At 39.3% G+C, this 22484-nt stretch overlaps 1 protein-coding gene across 2 annotated transcripts in view; it reads right to left on the bottom strand.

Moving 5' to 3' along the window:
• LOC124378031 (fibroblast growth factor 14-like) overlaps positions 1–22484 on the bottom strand; it is a 72660-nt gene that overhangs the window by 27054 nt on the left and 23122 nt on the right. Inside the window, exon 1 of one of the 2 annotated variants that reach the window (XM_046837496.1) lies at positions 12302–13207. The exons of the other annotated variant lie outside the window; for it this stretch is intronic. Within the exon in view, the coding sequence (XP_046693452.1) occupies positions 12302–12494 (193 nt within the window). The 5' untranslated portion in view covers positions 12495–13207. Of the gene's footprint in view, positions 1–12301; positions 13208–22484 lie in introns of those variants that run through there. 2 annotated transcript variants of the gene reach the window in all.

Below are 22484 nucleotides of genomic sequence, written 5' to 3'. Positions count from 1 at the left end.
CCTTCCCAGCTCGGTCTCTCTGCCTGGCCAATCGGTATAGATCCTTTTCTCCTTCCTTAGTGTTTAACTTCACACACAGCTTCTCATATGTCCTTTCCTTTGCTTTCGCCACATCCCTCTTCACCTGCTGCATCATTTCCTTGTACTCCTGCCTACTTTTCTCATCACTCTGTCGATCCCATTTCTGTTTGGCCAATCTCTTTCTCCTTATGCTCTCCTGCACTTCCTTATTTCTCATTTCCAGATGTCACACCAATTACCTTTCTAGCTGTCTCCCTTATCACTTCTGCAGTAGTTGTCCAATCAACCAGCACCTCTTCACCACCACTGAGCCCCTGACTGACCTCTTCCCTGAACTTTACACTACCGTCTTCCTTCTTCAGTGTACACCATCTTATCCTACTTTCAGTCCTCACTCTCCTCCTCTTCTTCACCTCCAAAACCATCCTACAGACCACCATCTGATGCTGTCTAGCTACACTGCCCCCTGCAAACACCTTACAGTCTCCAATCTCCTTCAGGTTGCATCTCCTACATAGAACATAGTCCACCTGTGTGCACCTTCCTCCACTCTTATACATCACCCTATGATCCTCCTTCTTCTTAACATATGTGTTCACCACTGCCATTTCCATCCTTTTAGCAAAATCTACCACCATCTGCCCTTCCACATTCCTCTCCTTGAGGCCATACCTACCATCACCTCCTTATCACCCCTGTTCCCTTCACCTATATGCCCGTTAAAGTCTGCCCCAATCACTCCTAGGTACACCTTCTACCACTTCATCTAACTCAGTCCAGAATTTTTACTTCTCCTCCCTCTGACAACCCACTTGTGGCACATAGGCACTAATTACATTTATCATCACCCCTTCAACTTTACATTCATCACCCTATCAGAAACTCTCTTCACCTCCACTACACTCTTACTGTACTCTTCCTTCAGGTTCACCCTACACCATGTGGATGGAAAGAGATCTATCCACATCATGAAAGAACAGTTTAAACCCCCCTCCAATGTTCCTGGCCTTAGTCCCTTTCCACTTGGTCTCCTGAACACACAACATATCTACCTTTCTCCTCTCCATAATATCAGCTACCTCTCTCCCTTTACCAGTCATAGTACCAACATTTTATGTACCAACTCGAACCTCCACTCTCCTACACTTCTCATTTCCTGCTGTCTCTGTAGACGTCTTCCTTCTCTCCTTCTCCTCCTTTCGGGCCAACAGTAGCCCAATTTCTACCAGTACCCTGTTGGCTTACAATACCTGTGGTGGTCATTGGTAACCCAAGCCTTGACCAATCCAATATAAATTTCTGATTTGTGATCCGCATATTTGATTTGGCACATGTTTTACGCTGGATGCCCTTCCTAACACAACCCTCCCCATTTATCCAGGCTTGGGACCGGCACTAAGAGTGCACTGGCACTGGCTTGTGCAACCCTAATGGCTAGGTTCCATTGTTACAGTGCTATACAGATAAAAAAAATCATATTCATAAAGGCAGCAGGAAAAAATACAGGGTCAATTGGTAGCAGGAAAAATTGTGCCCCTCAAGTTATACAAGGCATGGGAACAGTTTATATTTAAATGCTGTAAGCCTGTGAAACCTGCAAGATATGCAAAGAGCTTGTTTTGGACGGAAGTACCACAGGATGCACGAGCACGTGAAATAAAACACACTGGTCACAGTAAAGGCAAAACTGTCGAATTCCTATCATGTGAAAATAGTAGTTTAATAATGAGTGCTATTGTAAACTGTAAACTGTTTGTAAACTTTGGGAAATTTACACTGGATCTGTTCTGGCTTGAATCGCAAGCATCAGGTTGCACAGTGAATTCGCTCGTAACATTATAATGGATTCAACTAAAACGCTGCGAAGAAATGCAAATGATTACGCATTTGTACACCAATGCATATTTATTTCTTTTTTTATCAAGCCTGTTAGTTTGCTGAATTTCTCCATTCCATTCTATTTTTATTGTATTTGTCTATTACAACAGTAACTTATCTGTTTTCAAACGTGATTTACAGCGACTTTACTGCATTCAAATGCTTGTTTTCAATGTTTGTATATATACTTTATGCATATATCATTTAAATATCATACAAAATGTTATTAACTATATGTTGTAGGTGTTTATATCTTCACAACTGAACAAAATGTTTGGTTATTTAGTATTTATTTAAACAAAAATTTTCAATTTAAAAAAATATTTTATATAGATTTTTTTTAAGCATGGTTGTCAACTTTCCATCTGTGAAATACAATACCAGTTAAGATAAGATATAACTTTATTCTTCCCACAGTGGGAAAATTTCTAAAAAATGTTGATTTACACAAATTGTTTTACCATGCATACTCAAATGCAGAAATCTCCATGTACTCCTCAACAGGCAGAGCTTTAAAATGTCTAAATTAAAGATTCACTTTTATTAAATTCACTAAGTGGCTTTTGCATTTTTAAGTACACTTTTATACATAAATAAACTAAATTAGCATTTTATATAGTTATAATAAGCAAAACATCCAATATTTCTCTATAAGATTAATTGAGACAATAAATAAATAATATTTTTTTGAAAATCACCTGATTAATCAATTATCAAAATTATCATTCGTTGCAGACCTACTCAATGGACCCACATGATCCAACATAAATATATTATATATTGGTTAAATTTTTCCTGAATGTATTTTCCACTGTTGCCAAAAAACAATAAACAAAAAGATTCTCCTTTCCTCTGACTAAAACAATTGCTTTTCTAGTAAAAGTCAGATGCTGCAAAAAGTGGGCTAATGCTTTGAGCTACTGTTTTTCCAATTAATTAAATATTGTCTGTGTATGAAATGCATTTGAAATAATAATTTCTTCTACAATTACTGTCTTTTCCAGAAGAAAAAGTATTGATTAGTCTGTATGTTTAAGGTAGCAGATGTGTCCAAGGTGTATAACTTTTTTTAATGAAGTACTTAAGAAACACATCTCATTGCTTGTCAAATGTAATATAATTTAATATGAAATCAAAGAAAATTATAGAGGTCAACCGATTTTTGCCATTTTTTAATTTATTTGCATTGGCCGATTGTGCTGCAAATTATTAGGCAGTCGCATTTGACACACCAAACCGCACGTGTATGTTCTGTGCTTGCATGGTATGGTAGGGGTATTTGGATTTCACATCCAAAATAAGAAACAGGAAGAGTCACAACTGTACAACTGATTCATGTAGTTATCTTCAGTCATGTATACTAAGGTGCAAAGACATGAACAAGAATGACATGTGTGTTCTATTTTTGTTTGCTAATTGGATAAGCTAAATAGCTAATATGAGATGCTCAACATGCAGAATCGCAGAAAAACAGCTAATGCCGTCTGACCAAAGGCAATGGTGCGGAAAAAATAAATCAGACCGACACAAAAAAAACCACTTGACATTCCACAATGGCAGACTGTCAGCTTTTATTGTGTCCCAGGGCTTTAAGTTCTTATCATTCTTTTTTAATCTAGCCTTATATATTTCATTGGTTAAATATGAAGCTGCTTTTGGAGAGAGAATGAGAATAATATTTGGAAAGAGAATAAGGATAGGTTTTTGAAACTGTAATGATAGTGATTCTTCAACCAGCTGTAGTTTAGGTGTAGCTGTAGTTTACAGATAGGCACAGAGACCAAAACCTGGTAACAAGTGCACTGATTGGGGATTGGCTTGTGTTGTTCAATAAATGTTTAATGTAAGCAATTGTCTGTATCAAGTCTTATTTAATAACTATTTGATTTTCTGAGATTGGGGGGGTCGGCCCAAAAAAAAATCTACGTCAAATATCGGTGTCACGGATAGACCAAGCGTCAGAAACCGGGAGTAACACAGAATGTCTTTTATTGTCTAAACATACACACACGATAGAGGTGACTGGAGCAGATGGTACGCTTAACTAAATGCTCTCTTAGAAGCGTAGCCAGGAGCATTAAGAATGGAAGCACAGGCAACAAAAGAGGTAAGATGTCCATGTGGTCTATGGTCATAACTGGTAGGTTGGCCTGTGAGTGAAGAAGAATAGGGACCTAATAAAAGGGGACAGGTAAATGGAGAACAGGTATAGGTGATTAGTAAGAGGAGGGCAGGTGTAGGTGATTTCTAGGAGGAAGAGTGTAAGCAATGGAGGAAGGCGTGACTGGTGGCTCCCTGACATTGCCCCCTCCACCAGGGGTGGCTCCTGATGCCCCAATCCCACCTTCGCCAGGTGGGCCAGGGCACTTTGAGAAAGGCCTCGCAAGCCATCCAGGGTGGGTGGAGGAGGTCTGGAGGAGTTAAGTCTTGGACAGGCATGTAAAATCTGGGGCATGAGCAAGGTTAGCTGCCAGCGGCGCACACCGCGGAACTTGCTGTGTACTACCACTGCGAACGCCCTTGTCGGTGCCCTGCGGCGGTGCAACACCCTTGGCGGTGCCTGTCGGTGTTGCAACACCCTCGCCGGTGCCCGGCATCGGTGCGACGCCCTTGTTGGTGCTTTGGGGCAGGGCAACAGCCTCCTCGGTGCCTGGGGGAGGATCGACTGCCTCGTTGGTGCTCGGAGGTGGAGCAACACCCCCAAAGGAACTCAAGAATTGAGCAGCATCCCCAGCGCCCAGTGGGGCTGGGAGACTGGGCGGTGTACTCAGTGGGGCTTGAAGGCTGGGTATTTGGTAGGCTGTAGGGACAGCCAAACTGGAACCCGGGCTCCTGGCGAAAATCAGGAAAGCCTGTGCATAAGGTACTCTGCAATCAAGTCCGGGGCTTTCACAGATTGGTGGAGTTTATAGTGGTGGTCGGCTGTTGCAACACCAAACACCTCAGCGAAGTGCCTGGTGAAAACGGAGTATGCACCGATGATGTCCCGATTGGCGTTTCGCATCGCGCTCGCCCATTACAGAGCCTTCCCGGTTAGTAGCGAGATGAGGAAAGTCACCTTGGAGCATTTGGTGGGGAATCTGGCAGTTTTCATCTCGGCATAGAGACCGGCTTGTTGAAGGAAGCCGCTGCACTCGGTCGCTTCACCAGAGAAGGAAGGCCAAAAATCCCATTGGGCTGCAGGAGGCGGGCGGGCAGCCGCGCTACCGTGAGCTGGAGCCGGTGTGAACGCCTCCCGGAGATCGGCAATGAGTACCTCCATCGAGGTAAATTTTTTAAGGTCCGAACTTTTGTCAGGATAGACCAAGCGTCAGAAACCGGGAGTAACACAGAATGTATTTTATTGTCTAAACATACACACGAGGGGTGACTGGAGCAGATGGTACAATTAACTGAGTGCTCCTTCAGAAGCGTAGACAGGAGCATGGAAGCATGGAAGCACAGGGAAGTCCAGGTGGTCTATGGTCATAACTGATAGTTCGGACTGTGAGTGAAGGGGAATAGGGACCTTATAAAGGGGACAGGTAAATGGAGGACAGGTGTAGGTAATTAGTAGGAGGAAGGGGCTGAGTGAGAGTGTGAGCATTGGAGGGAGGCATGACTGGTGACCTGACAATCGGCCGTAGGCTGCTATGATCTCTAAAAATCAGTATCAGCCAGAGAAAAACCCATATCGGTTGACCTCTAGAAAGTAATACATTTAGAATTTTGCAAAAGCAATTTTGTAAAAATCATGCCCTCATTATTTGCATTAACACTTTACTTGCCTTATACTTAATTCTCTAACTTGCCTTTTTGACATTAATGTATAATTACTACATTATCTCTGTATGGTCATCTGATGGTCACTGGACATGGCTGCCAATGTTTAAAATATTATGTTAATCTCCTATTGATGTACTTTTCTAAGATAACACAGCAAGATTTAGGATTCAGAAGATGTTCTCCTTATCTTATCTTTTTTTTTTATTATTTTTATTGATTAAGTAGGTTAGGGAATCCCATTTCTTGAAAAAAGTATTTGACATTACCCAAACACTGACTGTACGCACTCATACTATTACACACACCAGATGGCAGTGACCCACTTTCAGATGTACAAGAACATCCCTCACATAAATTAGAGAGCAACTTCTGGCTTTCTTTTCCTTCACTAGGCAGATTGCATTTAGTGCCACATGCTGTGATCAACCTTTCAGGACTCAATATCAGATTAGCACTGTCACATTATACTAATGAACTTTCTTTCAGACCACAGTGTGTGTGTGTGTCTGGACTAAGCTTTAAAGGTTATACATCTTATTGTACTTCTATCTTAATTCATCATCTGCTGCTAAGGAGATGATAACCATTTAATGGTAAATCACATTGTATTACAGTGCGCAATATTAAATGCAATACCTGCGGTATATAATACCTTATGTAATAGATTTTTTTGTTTCAAATTTTTTTAAGATTATATCTTTGAACATTCTCAGGAATCTTGAATCATTCCAGTTTCACACTCTGGCTCTGTTGCCATGGAGAGTTTCCCGGCTCCATTACACAGCCCCTCCCTAACCTAAAGTCTGTTACTATGGAGACATTCTTCCTGTCTAGGATTTCCCTCATCCAGACTGTTGCCAGGGAGACCGTATCAGGGATTCCCATTTCCTGTCCTCACCAACAGACACTACTTGTCTGTTTTTTTCAACAAATATGTTTTGGTTATCCTGGGAAATCTCTTCATCTCGAGTGTTCTTCTGCATCCACCTAGATGTTTGGGATTGTGTCTGCCTTTCAGGATAGAAGAAACAATTTGCTTGTAAGTGCTGTCTGCTCTCAAGTCATGGCGGATCATGAAATGTGGACATATACCGACAGAGCTTTTGTTTGCCATTCCGCAGTCCAATAATGCAGGAACAAAAGGACTCTTTGATTTTTTATCATACCTATGTCTTGTTATCTTGTCTTGCCAATATCTTGTCATGTCTGGAGCAGTGCATTTAAGATACCAGACAGCCAAACCTAAGCAACTATGGTCAGTATACAATTATACATGGCTACATACATATGCATTATAGCATATAAATACATATACTATGTACATTATAACATTTATATAGGCTAAAGATTTTTTTATGGGTTTTTACCCTGTATGAATGTTCTTTAAAAAGAACATATTCAAAATTATTCTTATTTACATCATTCAAATGAACATTGAATAATGTTTTTGATATATGATAATCTAGCACATTAATGTAATAACGATAATAATAATGCCCTCCCATAATTGTAGATGACACTATAATATAACAACTCAAATACAATATAACTGATAATTAATTTTATAGTAGTTCTCTAGAGTACTAATTATTATTTTATTCATTAAAAGAAATTACAAATTCTGCTGCCAATTGTCCATGCTTCTTGTCCCTTGTACTACTAACCCACCTTTAACTCGCTAACTAATATAGATTTTGCTTTGGTTCAGGAAGCATTAATGAGCGAGAGCAAACGTGAGCCCTCTGATTCAGACGCCCTTCAGACGACCTTCAAGTGATGCCAGAGGAAATGGCAGGATTTCAGAGACTTGCAGTGTCACACAATGTAACTGGCGCACATTTTAAAGAGAACTCCTAGCGCTCTCTGCGTGTGTCTGTTTTTTTTTTCCACAGATCTTGTCCTGATAAGACACTCAATTAATATTCTTATAGCTAAAGGAAGATGATAAATAGAGCCCATTGCCAATATATTTGGTGACAATCTTCTAACCTGATGCGGTACCACTTTCTTATACGCACGATACACAATATAATTGTAACATAATTAAATCAAATAAATGCTTTTGTATTTTTAAATATGTGACATGGAAGAGATCTTTGTTATGCAATTTCTCTGAGGGAGAGATTCTATTGTGCTATTGTTAAATGATATTAGATGATTAGATGATGAACGTATTGTATATAATTAGATTGGGGCCACAAAATGTTTAGAAGGGTAGGATGAGAATTATACCGAAGGGTGGGATTGAAAGCTGATACATATAGAAACAGATGAGGTGGGACCGAGGTGCCATGAGCAATCAGTGAGTTGTTGCTGTAATTTCCGAACAGAAATGTGGCGTGTACAAATGAGACATTCACACATTAAAGCCGCCTCTCTTCCTCCGACATGGAAAAGCATGCCTCCTAATCAGCTCTAACTGACAATATGTTGCTGATGACATTTAATACATTGTTCATGTGTGGGTTTGGCTCAAATTGCAATCAAGCACTGATTGTGGGATTAAAAAACTGAATTAAAATTGTTGGAGTTAAAATTAAAATACATTGATATACACTGAATACAGTATTACCTACTTCCAACCCTGCACTTGGTTTAAAGAATGGAAAAAAAGAATAAGGCATGCAATTACAGTTACCAATGGAATAATTATCAATAGAGGTGGGCTGTTTTTTCAGTACTGAAAACAATCTGGTATTCATGATGCCAGTCTTCACAAGAGCCCCTTTCCAAAACAAAGCAGCTGTGAAACCTAACAAGTGCAACCCAATAGTTGTGGAAATAGTTATAGAAATTCATACGGATGGATAAATTCAGGGACCCAAACATCTATAACTTTTTCAGACATTTGTTATTCTTCCCCAAACTGTTACCACAAAGTTTGTGGCACACAGTTGTATAGGATGTCTTTGGATGTAGTAGCCCAATATTTTTCCTTCACTTTAACTAGAAGACCCAACCCTGTTTCACCAAGACAATCCCCCTGTGTGCAAAGAAAGCTCTATGAAAATTTGGTTTCCATGGGTTGGAATAGAAGATCTTGATTGGTCTAAAGCTCCGATCTCATCCCTACTGAACACCTTTAGGATGAAACTGAATGCTATAGTAACTGCACCCCAGGCCTCCTTACCCTACATCAGCACTTGACTGCCTAAATGAGCAAAAGCCTCCACAAGCACACTGCAAAATTTAGTGGAACAATAGCAAATAAGGTCTAAATGTGGAATGGGATTTTCAAAAAGCAGCTGTTTGCAAACTTTTGTCCATATAGTTTCCTGTCCTACAGAAATATTGCTGATATTTTTCCTAGTACTGGTGTAAAAAGTAACATAGGAAAGTACAGTGTAATTATGAAAAGGTAATAGTAACATATTAGGTTAGTGCAAATTTCTGGTGCAAACGTCACACGCATACAGTATCTAAGTAGTAGAAATAACCACTAACTGTCAATAGAACCACCTTTTTTGTTTTGTCTTTTGCTGGAAGAGTCTCTAGGACAGTATACAGTGGTGAATGTATGGTATCTTTTGATATTCAGTAAAGGTTTTTTATTGATCACAGCCACTCCAGAAAGCATTGAGCACCATGTATACACACATTCATTCACACTTTGGACCAATTTTGCCCTGACAAGCAATCAAACAGAGGGTTTTTGGAAGGTGGCTGGCAAACACCCAGAAGACTGACAAGTTTAGGATTGATTAGATACTTAGTTACAGATAAAGTATATTTCTTGGTGTAGCAGTTTTCAGCTCTTGCGATAGCAGATTTCATGTCTGACCACCTAAATGTACAGCTAGGTAAGCACAATAAAAAGGCACAGACATGTCACTAGATGGCCAGGGGTTGTGACATTCACAGCAGTATGCAAGAAGTGCAGAGAAAGGAAGGCCAGGAACAGCAAGAACACTAAGGCTCTCGTCTGGACCTCCCTGACCATGCATGACAAGGAGAGGGGAACTTATAAAAAAATGTAAAAATGTTTATGATATTGATAAAGAAGTATTTAAAAGTATTTAAGAGTTTACAAATATTTCAACACGAAATAAATGTCGTATTTAACTGTTTGAAATGCACCAGAATATATTGAATACATACATACATAATTACATTTATTCATGTATTTATTTATTTATTAATAATTCCTACCGCACCAAATCTTTTCACACTAGTAATTCTTACCTCTGACACACTAATTTTTGGTTTTATGCACAATGCTCACAATATGCAGGTATTTTCCTTATACTTCATAAGAAGGGTGGATTATTTGAGAAAACCTAATTAACCAGTTGTATTCAGTTTTGGATCAAGACATAATATCAATATACCGGATGAAGTCTTTGCCTAAGCCTTGTTCATTAATTATTATTATTATTATTATTATCATCATCTAATTTGCCATTTTACTTATTTTAAGTAACAAGTGTCATTTTTTATAATGCATTCATTTATAAAGAAAATTGCTTTCTGCTATATTTACTATCCCTCTGCTTTAAATATGAGGTTTGCAGCACCTCTTGCTTTTTTATTTCTCCATCTATTGTAAAAGCCACATAAATAAAATTATACATAATACTAGTATGTCATCCTTGCATAAAGCAAAAACTGCAACTACTGAATATTATAATAAGCTGTTTTCTCAATTTTTTGTTTCACACAATTTCAATTTACAGCTGTTTTGACTGAAAAAATGTTAATGGAAAAATAGGATTTGCAGAATGTATAATCAGCAAGCATACATATTGATGTGCATGTGTACGAGGGTATCGAGAAATTTAGGACTTATCTGTTCACAGTCAACTATTTCAATAGCATGGCATGCCATAAAAATACATTAAATTTGAACAATTATTTCAAAGGTTGTTTCTTTATGGATGCAAGAGTGTGTGTGTATATCTGTGTGTATGTGAGAGCGAAAGAGAGGGAGAGGTGATGAGGTGTCTTCGTGTGTATGGCTCCTGCCTTGCTGTCGACAGGTTGTCATAGATGCAGTTAAATTGACTTGATAAATCTCAAGTGGGTAGAAAATTAACAGCTTTCTATAAAGCCTCCATAACACAAGCACAATGGTACACATACACATAAACCCAGATGTTCATCTTACCGGGCAAAAAAAAAATAAATACTAAAAACTCAGCTAAACTCTGTAAAAGAACCTCTTAAAAATAATGAAACACACTCTTGGTCCATTAAACACTTCTGTGTAAGCCTAAAAATGCACATCCTCAAGTGAAGAGTACTATGGTCAGAGTTGAACAAAATGGCGTCACCTGATATAGTATGACTTCCTGCCTCCGTCATTACTTCTCCCCCTAGGCTCCACACACACACACACACACACACACACACACACACACACACACACACACACACACACACACACACACACACACGCTAGTCATGTCTATTATTCACAGTATGATATTCCGCCCAGACAAACACTTAGATACACACACACACCTCTTGATATAGACACAACAACCAAAACCTCCCACAATGTGCCAAAGCTTCCATCTGCTGTGGCTTTATAAGATCTTCCTGTGATGTACCAACATGCAGGTCATGGAACTACCTAAAGATATTAAAATTGGATTTAAAGCAACAGGCCAGGGAATACCTAAACAGAAAAAAAAATGTGACTCATGTTATAAATCTACCAACAAAATGCGGACACTGAAAAAAAAAATAGACTACAGCTTCTCCAGCGTCTCACTGTGTTCATTTGATGCTGATAATTTGTACAGAAAGAATATAATATGGCTTTATACATATTTGGTCCGGATCAAGAAATACCAAAACGCTACCTGATATGATTTGATAAGCACCATGAGTATACCATGAGATCATCTCCACTCCAATCCACTGGAAGCAGTGAAAGTCACCTGTAATCATGTGTCATAACCACACCCTCTAATTTTGTTTATAACCACCAAGCAGCAAATCTAGGTACAGCATTTCCCAACTCATACCATAGGAACATCTTTCTTTTCGACTCCTATGTGAGTGTGAAAGAAGGAAACAGCTAAAAAAAAGATCACCGTTCCACATCATTCAAAGCAGTTTAGAGCAATGAATCAGCAGACAGGATTTTAAAGTGTTCCTCATTATCAGGCCCGAAATAACGCCTTTTGGCCTATGAATAATAAAAACATCATCTTTCAGATGGTCTGCATCTCAGAGCAGGGGATAATCCATCTTGGCCTTTAATCAGCCTGTCAATTGTAAGAGTTACTGAAAACTGGATTTTGCTGTCCAAAAACAAAATGTGTGCAAGAACAACAACAACAACAACAACAACAACAAAAAGAAGTGTAACCCATAAATAAAACATCAGCAATATATATGAAAGCAAAGAAGCGTTAAAGATAGAAATCGGAAAAGAATCTACTCGAATTGCGACTCAGCTCACAGTAAGTGTAATTAAAACGAAACAATATATTCCCTTATCACATCTAACCTGATTAAGCTGCTCTAATCGGAAAGAGGATAAGGTGGACCTTTCAGTGGCACACTGAGGATGCTCTCAAGTCTAATTAAACACAAGTGGCTTTGCGCCCGAGACGCAACAGCTTCAGGAGCAAAAAAAAAAAAAATGAAAAAAAAAAAAGAAGGCGCCCTTTATTGATTTGGCTCACACCTTGTCTCCGTAGTCTTCTTTTCTTGAGGCCAAAGATTCGCACTTTGGAGAAGATGTCGACCAGGTTGCTGTTACAGAGCCCTTTGCTCTTATTCGGGCTTTTCCTGCGTCGGTGAGTCGCCGGTCGGTGCAGGTGCTGCTCGCGCGCTTGTCGCTTTTGGCGAATCAGACCGCTGGCGATTGCCGCTGCCATGGTTCAGTACACGAATGGCAAAAATACACACACTCCACCACGACCACCACAACCACGACTATGACCACCACCACCTCCTTCTCCTTCTCCTCCTCCTTCTCCGTAGAACGCAGACGGCAAAAACCGGAGCGGGTTCACCTCCGAACGCGCGGAGCAAAACGACACGGAGCGATTCGCTGCTTCTTCTCTCTTTCTGTCCCTCTGAGTCCCGCTTTTGTCCGCGTTCATTACCAAAGCTAGAAAAAAATCAACAAAAAAAGACACCGACTTTTTTTTAGGGGTCAGGGCAAAAAAAAGTCCAAGCGCCACACGTCGACGTGTTTATCTCCGCCGTGAGTCCGCGTAAAACTGCGTGCGCCGTCATGCGCTCTCCGGTGAAAGATCTGCACACACGACTCTGCCCGACTTCTCGGACGAACATCGGCGCCTCCACATTTTTTACTTCGAAACGAAACACATCTGTGCGCCAAAGATCCCACCAGACATCTTCTTACCAGGACCAGAAAGAATTACAGCTTCTCCCAGAACCTTCTTCCGATTCCGGTCCCTCTCCGACAGTCTCTCTCTCTCACACACACAAACACACACACACACACACACACACACGTAACACAGGTGGATCTCAGGGCTGGATCTCTGAGTGTGTATCTGGTGTTGTAATGTCCGCGTGTTTCCTGGGAAGAGCGCTCGCTCGCGCGCGTGTCTGCGTGTGTGTGTGTCTTGCCGGGTGTGGCACTGTGGTCGCCTCGCACCAAGTTCACTATGGAAATGACTATGCAAAAAGTGGAGGGAGACGAAAGGAATCATGCACTGTGTGTATGTGTGTGTGTGTGTGCATTGGCGCGCGCGTGTGTGTGTGGGGCGGGTTGGGGTGTGTGTGTGTGTGTGTGTGTGTGTGTGTGTGTGCGGGGGTCTATCTATCTATCTATCTATCTATCTATCTATCTATCTATCTATCTATCTATCTATCTATCTATCTATCTATCTATCGTTGAGGCTTATTGGGGACAGAATGGCAAATAACCTACTAACTTTTTTGCCTTAGGGAACATGGTGGCGAGATGTTTTCCCATATCCACCCCAACCCCGCCTTATCCATAGATATCGATGGTGGACATGTGGTCACAAATGAAGTATATTCAAATCTAAATGTTATGCAAAATGTAAAAAAAAAAAATAATAATAATAATAAAAAGGTGGCATAGGCCTGGCCTAGAAGATTCGACAATATTCGTAACATGTCATCTAATAATTCTTATATTCAGCTGGAACGTTGATCAGGTCAGAATAAACGTGTAAAACGGTTTGTGCACACACACACACACACACACACACACACACACACACACACACACACACACACACAGACGCGCACGCAATCAGAATTACAAACTTCAGCATCTAAACAGTTTTGATTTTTTTTTTGCCCGTCTTTCTTTTCTGCTCTTATTTCCACGCCTGTAGACTGCAGCGAATTTCTGTATTAACAATCCAGATCAGAGTAACCTGTCATTTGATTCAAATCCACGTTCTGTGCAAAAGACAAACAAGATGAAACTCAAGAGAGCCATCTACTGTTTGGGTTGTCTATGTAAATGCTGCGGGTTTCAAAATCACAGCAGCTCCACTTTCTTATCTTGTCACGGTGTGTAGACGTGCTGGCGGAAAAGCAGACGCACTGCAGGTCGGCTGTGAATATGCAATCAGTGCACATGGATGAGGTACAAGTGAATGGATGAATGTGAGTGCTCCTGCTTATTTAAACTAGTACACATGCAAATCAAACCAAGCTTCCAGTTCTTCTAAAACAGACGTCAAAAGTCAAATCACTTCTGCATTCTACATTGTGTTAATCATAACAGCATGTTTGTTCGTTTTTTTTTTTTTTTTTTTTTTTTTTTTAATCTGTGATTTCTTCCTTTGAATTCCCTGAATGCTTCAAATAATGATAACTGGGTGATTTTCTCATCAAAAGCTTGCTGTTGTCTTGGAGCGGGATTAAGGAAGTCCTGCAGACAGTTTAGGGACCTTGGACAGCTCTCAGAGGATCAAGCACTATGATGAAACTGCAGGTATGAAGAAGAAGAAAATCTTTTGCACTTCAGCAGACAACACAATACTCCACTTTAACACAGAGGTTAAATCTAGAATACTAAGATTTTTGTCTATCTGGGGAGAAAATGTCCCATTTAGGAGCCATTTTGATTGCCATTTTTATGAAAACCCCAGAGTGTTTGTTATAGAACATAACATTGTAAGAACCTTTAATGAACACTTTTTCTTTATAATGTAGCAATCATGACACTGCAATCATGCAAACATTTTACACATAAAAAAAATTGACCTAAAGGAAGGATTGTAACTTTCATATCACCTTCCTGATATGTGTGTGTCATTTGCCTACAGGTTAAATATACTTAGATTGTTCTATAGCTTATTCTGTTCAAAGGCCTGTATTTGATATCCTGATGTTATAATTCAAGAGATCCACTAGAGGGAAATATGAAGCACTAGCTGTATTTCTGCCATAAATGACCACAGCAATAGGTTGTGCCAGTCCCTATCCCAGATAAATGGGGAGGGTTGTGTTAGGAAGATTATCCAGCGTAAAACATGTGCCAAATCGAATATGCGGATCACGAATAAGATTTTCCTACCGGATCGGTCGAGGCCCGGGTTACCAACGACCACCACAGGTATTGTTAGTCAACAGGGTACTGGTGGAAATTGGGCTACTGTTGGCCAAAGAAGGAGAAGGAGAGGAGGAAGATGTCTACAGAGACATCATCGGATGGTGGTCTGTAGGATGGTTTTGGAGGTGAAGAAGAAGAGGAGGAGAGTGAACGGGAGGGAGTTGGGAGTGACGAGTATGGACAGGATTAGAAATAAGTTTATTAGAGGGACAGCGCATGTAGGACATTTTGGAGACAAGGTGAGGGAGGTGAGATTGAGATGGTTTGGACATGTGCAGAGGAGCGACATGGGTTATATCCGTAGGAGAATGCTGAGGATGAAGCCACCAGGAAGGAGGAAAAGAGGAAGGTCAAGGAAGAGGTTTATGGATGTGGTGAAGGAAGACACGCAGGTAGTTGGTGTGACAGAGGCAGATGTAGAGGACAGGGGGGTATGGAGACGGATGATCCGCTGTGGCGACCACTAATGGGAGAAGCCAAAAGAAGAAGAAGAAGAAGAAGAAGAAGAATGCTGAACATTGCTCTTTCTTAATGTCTGATTTCCACCATTTCTGTTAGGTTTGACTAAGTAATCTAACTAATCTGTGTTTTGTATTAACTAATGGCACTGGAGGCTAGTAAAGGTCATTTCAGGTACCGAGACATACATCAAATAAGTGCAAATAAGCTTTTGATCATTATGTTTAGTGAAATCAGAGAACCAACTGCTAAATACACACTTGAATTTCTGCTAAAACACTGCAATAATTCTAATTGGTCTGCCACCAGAACATGGTTTTGTGGTCAGCCATTAAAAGCAAGCGGTTCAGTGTAATCACATTGTAAGTTCAATGTAAATTGTTATGTCAGTTGTATTGCAGGGTCACAAGCATGTCTGATGACTGATTAAAAGATGCAAAAATATTTCTTCTGTAGAAAAGACATATCATAAAATGGTATGATATGCTTTAATTACCATTACAATACAATGAACTACCATATCTAATACAACTAAACAATATACTTGCAATTAGCAATATTTTATATAGTTTTCTTTTTTGTTGTAAGCCAATATTTGTGGTAGGCCATTAGGGTCAGCAAGGCCTTCTCTGCTGGCCTAAATCAGAATCTAAATCTACAGAATCTAAAACTTACATTTTAATATCCATGAATATATTAAATTATTCCAAATAATCTATTTTCTTTATTTCATATAATTTCTCTCAGGTGTAAGGTATTTAAGTGTAAGTTTTGGTAAGAGTTTCTCTTCAATCAGATTTTAGCCATCACATCACGTGTTACCGGGATCAGACGTATCTGTCTGCCTTGAGCTATTACTGTGAACACTGCAGGTGTCCTATAGCTGACCTAACCTGATTTCTGACCTAACCTGATTTCTCCAAGGCATTTTCCTTTGATTGGATAGTCAAAGGGTTTTTAGTCAGATCTTGCAAACCACATCTGTAGCAAACTGCACAAGCTCGAATATATTAGTGTTAATTAAATAGTCAATTTATAGATGTTTTATCATTTCGCAATGGCAAAAAAGAAGAAATTTATTTGGTCGCGGACACACCTTTAAGGACATTCACAAGATGTCCTTAAACATCTTGTGAGTTAAACACATTGTGAGTTAAAATCAACCAAAACAGTTTAAAACAATTGTTAAGCTTTTTTATTTATAATTTATACTTTTGTGTTTTCTCTTCTGTAAAATTTGCACAAAAAGCACAATTTGCCTTCATTTCAAATTCCTAGGAAAACCTTAATGCATAGAAAAAAAAGAGATGATGTATGTGGGAAGAGCAGCTGTGGCTGCAGTGAAAGAGACTATTGGAATTGTGTTAATTGAGGTTCTTGCTTTGGTAATGCCATTCATTTCATGTGATGCAGCGCTCTGTTATACTGGGATTCTCTGCTATATTAATGGTTTTTATAGATGTGGCCTAGGTGTTAAAAGCATGGCCTTCCACTAATTTCTTTATTACTATATTTTCAAATATTTTTTACAGTATAGTAATTATTAAACAGTATTATTGAATAATGAATAAATACATTATACTTTATTAGTTCATTTAGTACATTTTTATCATATTTTTTAATGGTCATTGCTATAAGATAATGATAAAAAGAAGATAATTAATAAAAAAAAATATTTTAAATTATTCTTTGTTCAAAGTAAAATATTAAAGGTTTATGGTTGGGATAAAAAAATGTACTAGACTCACTACCTGGCAAAAATGCTATACAAAATGTATAGTATATGACCAGATGTGTGTGCATAACCATAGCATTCACACTTGCTACATCCTATGCTACATCATATGCTACATCATATGCTACATCATATGCACAAATGTATGCTACATTAATATATATTTGGACCCCCTTTGCCCTTATAACAGCCTTTACTTATCTGGGAAGGCTTTCCATTAGGTTTTGGAACTTGCCTTATACAAAAGAGCATTGTCATTTTGGAAGCTTTTTAGAAAATGATGTCTCAAAGTGTTCTATTGTTAATTTGTTAAAAAATAGAAACACTTTTCATCCATTGTTGTTGTCTGCTTCCAGACTTATCCATACCTGTAAAAGATCACTGTAGGAGTTCAAGTAAACCACTGAGGAATTACATTACTTGTTCTGGCTCACTGTGAAGTGTAATAGAGTTTTGTCAGTGACTCATTGTGTCTGGTCAAAAGGCTCAAAGCATTGATACAAAATTGAACTGTGTAAAAAAAAGACAGTGTCTTGCCATATTTTATCAGTATACTCTATTAGAGATATATACAACATCATTTGAAGTTACCGTGTCGCTAGCATTCTTTCCTGTTTTTTATTTATTTATTTTTATCCTGCTTGTTTCCATGGTTTTTGAGATTCATCTTGATTCATCACCTTCTGACTATGTATATGTTGTAATTTTGTACATATAGGTATATATCTTTTGAAAAGATTCCACACTTGAAATCCACCTATGGCAAATGAAGTTGTTTGGACATTTGGAAAAGCACACACATTTACCTATATAAGGTCTAACAGCTGAAATGCAGCATACTATCCAAAAAAATCAGAAAACAAACCAAGCCATGAGGTCAAAGTACCTGCCTGCTTAGAGACAGGATTGTAGTGAGTCACAGATGTCGCAAGTACCAAAATCCTGCTGTATTGAGAGTTCCCAAGGGCAAGAGCAAAAGCAGAGAAAGGCCTTGGTAAGAAAGTGTACATACAGAACCCTCTAATCAATGCAAGATGAATGTGACACTTTTTTGTTGAAAACATTCCATACAGGTTTTTATGTGTCTTGCACTGAGAACATGTCATTTGGGCACACTGGTATAAAGCTGAGATTGGTGGAGTGTTGCAGTGATGGCTGACCTTCTGCAGGTTTCTGATCTCTGGAGCTCAACCAGAGTATGACCATCTGGTTCTTATGCCACCACCTTTGACCAAGGTCCTTCTCCATGATTATTTATTTTGGCCAGGCTGCCAATACTAGATAGAGTTTAATTCAGAATAGGATGTTTTGTGGACAGCATGATGGTAAAGGAATTTATGTTAGATGAAAGTGAGGCTTTCTGAATGATGTTTTCAGTATATCTTGTATGTGTATACAGTATACATGCAAGATATACTGTGTTGCAAATACCAAAATAAGCAACCAAATACTGTTAATGTTTCTTAGTGTTCACTCTACTTCTCACTCCATAAAGGAGCAGAAAAGATTGACTGGTTTATCAACCTACTGACCAACAAGCATTCACATAAACCACAGCTGTATGGTCTCAAGGTGGAAAGCACACAGCTTCCTACAGCACTTCCTATGGGTATTATACCACTATTGTGGTCAGGGTGATTGAAGATGGACTCTTAAGCCTGAAGAAGGAGAACCTGAGCATTGCAGAATTCTGTTTGACTGCTGGCTCTCATGTCTGTGTATTGTCAAGATCTCAACACAGATATTCTCACAGAGCTGCCATCCATAATGACTAAGCTTCCCTTGAATCTCTCACTGGCATGTCCATTGATTTTAATATCATGCTTTAAATTTGAGAAGGCATCAAAGCCATCACGGTCATTCCAGTCCCAGATATCCACTTCTCACAATACCCACAGACTCAATATTTAACTTCACCAACCCTCCACATCAATGACATGCAATGCCATCAATGAATATCTTTCCTCATGAGAGTAACCACCACATTTTCTGTGGTACTTTGGTCCCCAGGGATGCAAAGCTCTAAACCCAAGTCTAATCAACAACCACTGAAATCCAGTCTCATGAAAAAAATATTCCCCAAGTGCCATGAATTCATTGAAGCTTTCAGCAATGTCAAAGCCAGTTGAATGCAACCACACTTTCCTGACAACTGTGTCATGAAGCTCTCGGCAAGAACTACCCATTTTCATATCCAAAACATGAATACATCAAGGAGGTTTTGAAATAGAGGTATATTCACCTCTAAATGTCACCAGCCACTGCCAGTTTTTTCCATCAAGAAGTCTGACCATGACATTGATTTAACAGGCCTGAATTAAGTTACTGTCAAATGCTGCTACTCTACCACTGGTCCCAGCAACACTTAAACAGGTTTTAAAATGTGCCATGTCACATACATTGACAACATCCTGGTCTATTCCCCAGACAAGGAAGCACGTCATTTCAAACAAGTGCTAGGTCGACTACTCACTGACCAACTCTACATTAAGGGAGAAAAATTTGATTTCAATGGCATCTACAATCACATTCATTGGCACACAGTGAATGCACAAGAACCAAGACAACAGTGTCAAAGTCATATATATATCAGGCATAACATTATGACCACCTACCTAATATTGTGTTTGTCCCTCTTTTGCTGCCAAAACAGTTCTGACCCGTCAACCATTAACAGCATCAACTAAACTTTCTTTTGGCTTCTCCCATTAGGGGTCACCACAGCGGATCCTCTTCATGTTTAATTTGGCACATGTTTTTACGCTGGATGCCCTTCCTAATGCAACCCTCCCCATTTATCCAGGCTTGGGACTGGCACTAAGAGTGGCTGGGGTTGGTTCCCTGACCGGGGATCGAACCCGGACTGCAATAGTGAGAGCACCGCATCCTAACCACTAGACCAACAGGGGACCTTCTAACAGCATCAACTACTTCAGCAATTTAAACTAAATGGAGCTTATCTGTTAGATCAGACCACACAGGCCAGCCTTCGCTCCCCATGTGCATCAGTAAGCGTTGGCTGCCCATGACCCTTTTGCCGGTTCAGCACTGTTCAATCCTTGGACCACTTTTGATAGATACTGGCCACTGCAAAGAGAACACCCCAGGAGAGCTGCAGTTTTGGAGATGCTAGCCATCGTCATCTAACCATCACAATTTGGCCCTTTGAAGACTTATTTGAATCCTCACACTTGCCTGCTTCTAACACATCAAATCTGAGGACAAATTTTTCACTTGCTGCCTTATATAGCCCACCCAATAACAGGTGCCATGATGAATAGTCAATAATTTGTTATTCTCTTACTGGTCATAATGTTATATTGTTTCCTGATTATATTTTGGGAATTTCTGTAAGTTTTATAAATGAAGCCATTTTCATCTGCATTTGCATCTGTGTCTGCCACCGCACACATACCGTATATACACAGTATATGCACCTTTTAACACAAATAAAATTCAACATTTAAAATAAATCATAAAAAGCAGTAAACAGTCACAACATTTTCTAAACAACATTTTTGGTGCAAAAGTTATTAGTAGACTTAAGTACAATTTCTACAATTTTATAAAGACCGATACTAGTAAGTTTTATTTAGAAAATCTGGAGAATTCTGGTGCACTTGCTTATTTTTTGCATGGAATCGTAGAAGCCTTCACCCTTATTTGCCTGAAAAGTAGTCTGTTACTTATATCTATAGTTTGCATGTCATTCCATTTAGAGTTTACTTGCCCTGATATATGGGAATACTTTGCTTCTTTATAAGCAGCATTATTGCACTTTGTCCACGGCGTGGCGCTGTGGGTCAGGATGATAAATGAACCTACGGCCACACACAGACATGGAAGCAACAGGATTAGTAAAAAAAAATCCTGTTCTAATAGCAGAATAGAGGATGAATTACAAGATAAGTGCAAATTAAGCAGTGATCTATAGTCATGTATAGTCAATATATTGCCACAATATTAGATATAATAGAAAAACTGTATGCATTTACACTGCTAGGATACATAATATATATTTGAACCATTTATTAGGCCAGACAGTGGAAGAGGAGAGTGCGAAGAAAAAAGAGAAGACAGAAGACATAAAAATGGAGACTTGAGATACTCCAAAGGAGATGATGGAAAGATATAAGAAATAACAGATTCTTTGTTTCAGTCTGACTGCAGAGAAAAAAGGAGAGCCATCTATAGGACATAAATGGTAAAATAGGACCTTCTAGCAATGTGTTACATCAAGCACAGAAGCAAAGTGTGAAACAATACAGCTAACCATCAAACCCATTTAAATAATATATTTGTAAAATTGAAACACTGATCCTATTGACAAAATCTATCATATGACCATATGAAATATAAAACACAACAGTGCTTTCCTAGTATGCAAGATGATTTTGTGCTATGTGCAACAGATTTTGATATTGCTAATATTTTAATATATTGCACAGCTAATATTTTAAAAGAGATGATTAGGTTTTAAGCTGACTAAAAGCAAGCCTTCTGATGCTGAACTGATTTTCAGGCTAAACTCTGCATTTCTCTCACCAGGTTTGCACTATTTCGCTCATATGTAGGTGACAGGAATGACGCTCATGCATGCGTCTGCTGATTTGTTGAGTCTCTCTTTGGCCCTTCCTCCTATTGCCTAATTGATGGCGTGAAAGGAGAGTCCCTCTGCAGTGGTAATACCCACTCACTCACCCACCTCCCCCAGCCGCACCCGGACTAGACCTGTTGCTAAGCAACACGGCTTGAGTGGAACTCCCAAATCCCAGAAAAGAGGAAGTTGGAGAGGCAATCACCTGCAGAATGTGAGCTGACGCAGCAATGATCTCGACTAGGACTGTCTGTTTTTCAAAGCTACCAATCTCCCCCTCTCAGCACCAAAACATTACCAACTAAAGACCTGCCTGTCTTGTTACACCAGTAGAAGATAATTATTTGTAAAATTGGTACACACAAAATGAATTACATGCATGATATTTATTTAAGATATTTATACTGATTCATTAAACAAATGTAATCTCATGCAATTGCTCCTATACAACACCACACTGGCACACACAGTCACCGAACAGCCATTATCACTGTACTGCAGAGGAG

This window comes from Silurus meridionalis, chromosome 24 (assembly GCF_014805685.1).
Source record: "Silurus meridionalis isolate SWU-2019-XX chromosome 24, ASM1480568v1, whole genome shotgun sequence".
Lineage (NCBI taxonomy): Eukaryota > Metazoa > Chordata > Actinopteri > Siluriformes > Siluridae > Silurus > Silurus meridionalis.
Note: the sequence above shows the minus strand (reverse complement) of the source record. Positions and strands in the feature narration are given on the sequence as shown.